General features: G+C 33.3%; 1 protein-coding gene across 1 annotated transcript; it reads right to left on the bottom strand.

Moving 5' to 3' along the window:
• Positions 1–2265: 2265 nt before the first annotated feature.
• On the bottom strand, positions 2266–6120 carry LOC122600821 (54S ribosomal protein L51, mitochondrial-like). Its single transcript, XM_043773592.1, has 4 exons — positions 5913–6120; positions 3780–3859; positions 3076–3182; positions 2266–2585 (listed from the first exon to the last, which is right to left on the bottom strand). Exons 2-4 carry the CDS (start codon positions 3857–3859, stop codon positions 2413–2415), a joined length of 360 nt encoding a protein of 119 aa, XP_043629527.1. The 5' UTR covers positions 5913–6120; the 3' UTR covers positions 2266–2412.

The following is a 6120-nucleotide window of genomic DNA, read 5'->3' on the forward strand; positions in this document are numbered from 1 at the left end:
ATAATATTGATAATGCGAAACTGGTTGTGTTATTTTTAAGTCTTTGGGTTGTCTCATTTTATCTCTTTGTGGTAGGGTGTTTTTTTGTGTTTAAACTTTTGAATGACTACAAATAGAATAAACAAATCGAAATAATTTTAAATTGCTACTAGCACGGTCCCGTGCAATGCACGACAATGATAAATAACCGATGGTTATGGTAATGGTGACGTCAAATGGAATATGTTTTAAATGTAAAAATGTGATACGTGTATTTTAATGTATATTTTATTGAATCGTTTTACAAGTAAGAATTACCTAAGTTTTAATCTTATAAAACAAGGATATAGTAATAGCATAGTGTGTCCTGTTGCGTAAAGTATAGCTAGTAGTGACTTCAAGATTAATAAGTTTTAGTTATTAATAACAATATTAAATTTAGTCTTAAAAAGAAAGTGTAGAACCGGGGGATTGTGGCCGAGTTGTCACGTTGCTTAACAAATTAAAAGTGGTCTTTTATAAAAGTTTTTAAATGACTGAAAAGTAAATTTTGGCTTAAGCAAAGTAAAAGTATCTTAAGGTCATTATAACCTAAAAGTAGTTTTTTTTTATTTACTATTTTTAGCGGTAAGCATTTGTTTTATATTTTGAATAAAAAAATGTTTGCAACCCCAATTTATAATCAAATTGTCACTATCGATTAATAAACTAATAAGTGAAAAATCTAACCTTTGAATGAAACGTACTAAATAAGATTGGTAACTGAAGAACAAAAATAAGAAGTAAATTGTGAGCAATGAAAGTATACACAAAGTTTACATCCCAACGGCTTCTTCACGTAATATTCGTGATCTACCCAATTGTAAATACTCTAACCACTTGAGACAAAAGTCATAGGTTCGATCCTCATCTCATACAAAGGTTAGAGGACTTTTTTTACCACTTGGGTTAAAAATGAAAACCGCCTCTCAACTTAGGTAAAGGTAAAGTCTGTCTACATCTTAACCTCCTACGTATACCGTTGAGGTATTGAAGCCCAAAGCCAGAAGAAGGCACAAAATTGAGCAGTTTCATTCTTTCTTACTTTCGACTCAATTTCGCCAAACTTTCATCATAAATGTAGGGAACATAGAATGAACTTTAGTAATGAATAGAAACCTCTGTGCCAAATTATATTCCAATGTGCGTATCAAAATGAATACTTTCATTTCATTTGCTTCATATATTAATAAATAGGGTCGAGGGATTAATGTTGCTTTCATGTTTTATTCTTAGTGTTTCAAACTTACATAACACCATCATGATGAGCCTGAAATTTACATGGTTGATTTCCAAGAAATAAGATAGATATTAACCAGCGGCTCAACATTTCTCAACATCCATGCATTCAATCACTCGTGTGCCTCCTCCTTTATAGCAGGAGCAACCCTATCCTTCTGCTGGTCATAGCATCTGAGCTGATTGAAACTCTGAAGTACAACTTACACATTGATCAGTGGTTACTCTGGGTTATCATGTTCTGTAGACAGAACATGAACTGCAAAAAGTTTCCATCATTCCACCTGGTAAGCTCGATCCTTAGCACTAACGCTACCAATCAGCGGTAATAGGCCGGGCCTGCTGACAGTTATTTTTTAAATCTAAAGCTCTTATGTAATCGAGCATCTATCGAGTTCTTCAAGATCCTCTGTCCAAGTAAAATGTTATCAAGCTCTACAATGGAGGCATGGAGCTCAATTCAGGCTTGCTTTGGTCGAGTATGGTTTTACCCAGTACCGTCAAGCTAACCAAATTCAAAACTTCCTAAAACCCAACTCAAGATTGCAAATTGAATTCATGTTTGGTTTAAGGTGGTAAAAACTAAATAGAGCCCGAGCTTTTCAGGTTGGGTCCCAGCTGATTTGCAAACTTAATCAGGCCTAACCAGTCCTAGACAGACTTAACCTTTTTAGGATCGTCAGGCCCTAATCATTGGACCTTCTACAGATCTCTAGATTTCACATATCTAAAGCCATTAGAAGTTTGCCTATAGTTAGGTTGGGTACTTTGCACAAGGGGAACACAGCTTAGTTGTTTTTCCACAAAAAGTTTCTCAATAGGAAAACATTTAAGAAATATCTCAAACAGCTGAAATTGCGGGTATGTGACAAAATCAAGCTATTGTACAAACACCATACATAATGACTGATCTATTACTTCCAAAATTCGCTCACAAGAATATAAGCATTTCTAAAGACCAAGGGAACTGAGATTGGTTTCTTTTTGATACAAAACATGCTTGTCAAATTGCTCAATAATCAATTGCAAATCATGATAATGCTTATGAGAAAAGGGGAATCTTACTGCATGTCTCATAAACGTTTAAAGAAAAAGACCACAAAATCTTTCTAAACACTAGAAAAAAAAGTCTACTTATGATGCAATTATTATGATTTAGATCTGCATGTCCGTGGTCCATGTTCCTTGTACACTGGGGTGTTTGGTGACATGTCTGGTCTTCAGCTTCACCACCTTTCTTCCCAGTGAATTTCTAAGCCTGGTTGCACAAAGCAGGACCTCTTCTGGAGTCATGTTCATCACAGATACAACACGCTCATTCTTGTTCTCTGCACAATTCACCAAAGCAGGACATTTCAACACCTCATTTGATTAAAGTATAGGTGGTAAAGCAATTTATTTATAAATGGGATTATGGTTTGTTTTTCTATATCAACAGAGTCTAACAGATAGAAGCAAAACACTAGCTAATGACAGACAACATGGGCCAAAAATGAAACTGAATTAAACAGATCAAAGGTATTTCCACGTGTGAAACTGAATTAAACATACTGAACCTCATAAATTTTATTCAGACAAATAGGTAATGAAACAAAAAGAATAAAAAAGAAACTTTTGTATGCGCTTCTATATAAAATTATATAGTGATTTGTATTCAAATTTGACATTATAATAGAGATATCTAACAGATCGCTCAAAGTCAACCCATATTTGAACGGTCACACTACCCACCATTTTGCTAACTTTAGATTAGGAAAAGAGAACAAAAAAATGCCAAGGTAAACAGCACATCATACAACAATGGCAAGAGAGTCTTACTATATAATCCTTTCAAAAATGGATGTTGACCACGGCTAAGCTCGGTAACCACCTCTAGCTGGGGATTATTTTGCTTAAAAGATGGCAAATCAGATTCCATAAATGCCCTACACATTGCAAAGGCATCTGTTAGTCCTGTAAACAACCAAATGTGTTTCACTTTCATAAATTTGACACCCATAATAACTGCTTGGCGACATCTATATATACTTGCTGGTACACAAAACTGGCATAGCCAGAGCAGATTGAAAACATTCCAAAGCTGAGAAGGCCAGAAGGGGAAAGGCACATTACTGAGTACTTCTAAATATTAAAAGGTATAAAACTATGAACTTCTCATGATCAGATTTGCATTATGACTTGTGAGTCAATTATTTTGAAGATCCTTTGATCAAAAACGAGCAAAATATGCAACAATCAATAACCTAGAATGCTCTAAGTAAAGCAAAAATCACATAGATAAAACAATTCACAAGGTAAGGGGTAATCATAAATCTTTTCAGAAAAGATGTATCACAAACAATTGACTACATAAGTAGCTCTTACAAAACATTGAGTCAAACACTTTCCATAACTATGTAGCTTTGAAGATTGCTATGTATAACAAAAGCATGGCATATAGAATTAGGAATACATTACAACCAAAGATTACCTTTCAATATAAGTTGCAAAACCATAAACATGAAAATTATATAACGTCATACCTAATGCCCCTACTACTGCCACCCCAATTACAATAGCTCACGACGAGCTTCTGAAGCTGCCAAACACCTCGTTGTGACATCTGCCAAAAATCAAGAATAGTATATCTGAATTATATTGGTTTTTCTGGTAATAAAAAGATCAACTTTATAACTTTGGCAATGATCCACATAAATACATAATTTAGATGTAAGTGTATCATGCACTATAAAGTCAATGGGAGGGCATCTGTGATTTTCATTTTTCTTAATCATGATCATATGGACCAAGGATGGATAGGTTACCGCAAATGGCATATTGATATCCATTATCATAGTGATTACATGTTAAGCCAATTAAACATTTAGGCCGGTAGACATCTTCTTAAGGTAGGAGTGTAAAAATAAAAACGAGCATATATAATTTATAATGCTCAAACAGGTGATTGTATACGGAAAACTTTCTCTGGGACAGATCAAAATGTGGCATGGGTTAAACGATTTATCCAGAATTTTATTTTTCATTTGAAACAAATATACTTAGAATTTTATAAATATAATAATAACAAGAGTAAACAGATTCATAAACGCTACTGTTCAGAATAAATTAAACATCGATATTATCTATACTATATTATAAAGCAGATTTCCTCTAGATTTTCAACGTTGAACTTAAAATTTTCAATATTGATTTTAAGTACTTCTCCAAAATGCCCCTCCTAGCTATCTATTTTATATTTACCTAAAATAACTATAATATCATTTCTCTCTCCTCAAATCTCAATCAATCATCTTTTTTCTCACTCCTCTATAAATCATTTATTTCTCCAATTCATTCAAAATCTTTTATCTCAAAAACCGTACATCGATAAATTATAAAAAGTGTATGGGTGTTCTTAAAATTTCATGCTCTTTCATTAGAGATGTCATTCGATATACTTTCGACAAATTTTTAAATCCGAGGGCGGAGCCCGTACGGCTAAGGCATTTGACTATCATACTCTATGACATATTAATTCCTATAACCTATCACACTCTATGACCTAGATATCACCACCACCATCTCACCGCCGCAACGCGCGGGTACTTGCTCTCGTCATATAAAAAGGAAGGAGATTTGAGAATTCAACGGTGAATCTGACAAGGTCATCTATAAGAAGGAAACCCTGAAAGACACATAAAACAGTATCCCACGTCGGTAAATTATCAACTTCAGTAACTTCTCACTAAGAGGACTGAACAAGATATAAAAACAAGAAAACCATGACTAAAGCAGACCTACTAAACCATAAACAGTTTCAAACATTTCAGCTTTCGTTTCAAGAAAGTCCACATGATGAGGTGGTCAGTCGTATAACGGTTGAACTATGGATAAACAGTCACGTCCCTCTTAATACAAAAATTAACTAGATAAAAGCTCATCTCTAACTTCCAAGTACTACTAATATCTTTCCCCAAAGTAGAATCAACGCGTTGAGTTATTCATATATGCTAAACATGCTCTTCAGATACGGTGAAGTACCACAATGATAAATAATGATCAAGCACCTAAACCAATCATAGAATGCAAGAATAACCACCGAAAGATAAAGTTGGGAAGTGAATATAAAAAACAAACTCAACAATGTTCCTAATTAGCAAACCCAGAACACTAGAAGAAATAAAAACTTAAAAGAATGTCGAATATGTGTTTTTTTAGTTCTTGAATATCTATATATATCATCTAAGAGAAAAAGGGAAAATCTTCGGATAGTAATGTGAAATCCAACTCAGTTATATATCAAAACACACACACACACAAGTGTTATACGATACAAGTAAATTACATTACATTAAAATGTACTATATAATCCAACCTCAAAATTGATCAAACTTTCATTTTCACATTTTACTGCAAAATGAACATCAAAAGAGCTAAAAATACAATAAATTTGTAAAACAAAAAAAGAAGTTTCTTTTTTAATACCAGGGTCCAATAACTAAATCAATGTTATTAAACATATCAGAGACCGTATATCTATAGATTAAACTAAATTAAAATAGAATATACAGTTACTGAAATTGAAATTAGTTGAAGTGTGAATAAAAAGTTATAAGATTAGATAAATAATTAAAAGTTAGAAAAAAGGAAGATGAATAATAGATAATAATAATTACCAGAGAGTGATAAACGAACAAACAGGCGAACAAAAACGGCGTTTCTGGAAGAAAGTGTGTGATGAACTCACAACACAAACAGTTTGAAAGAAAAAAAGAGAAAGAAAATGTGCAACTATAAACGCAAATTTATCGGTCTAGCCATCAAGGCACTACTATTATAACTTGGTAAAAAAAGACTAGCACGTTGTGATGCGGCGGTGGGACG

The sequence above is a fragment of the Erigeron canadensis genome, chromosome 5 (genome assembly GCF_010389155.1).
Source record: "Erigeron canadensis isolate Cc75 chromosome 5, C_canadensis_v1, whole genome shotgun sequence".
Lineage (NCBI taxonomy): Eukaryota > Viridiplantae > Streptophyta > Magnoliopsida > Asterales > Asteraceae > Erigeron > Erigeron canadensis.

Coding starts and splice junctions, on each gene's coding strand:
- LOC122600821 (XM_043773592.1), bottom strand. CDS start 3,859: ATGTCACAACGAGGTGTTTGGCAGCTTCAGAAGCTCGTCGTGAGCTAT. Junction 3,183..3,779: donor GGCAGTAGTAGGGGCATTAG/GTATGACGTTAT, acceptor TGCAATGTGTAG/GGCATTTATGGAATCTGATT. Junction 2,586..3,075: donor ATTTTTGAAAGGATTATATA/GTAAGACTCTCT, acceptor TGAATTGTGCAG/AGAACAAGAATGAGCGTGTT.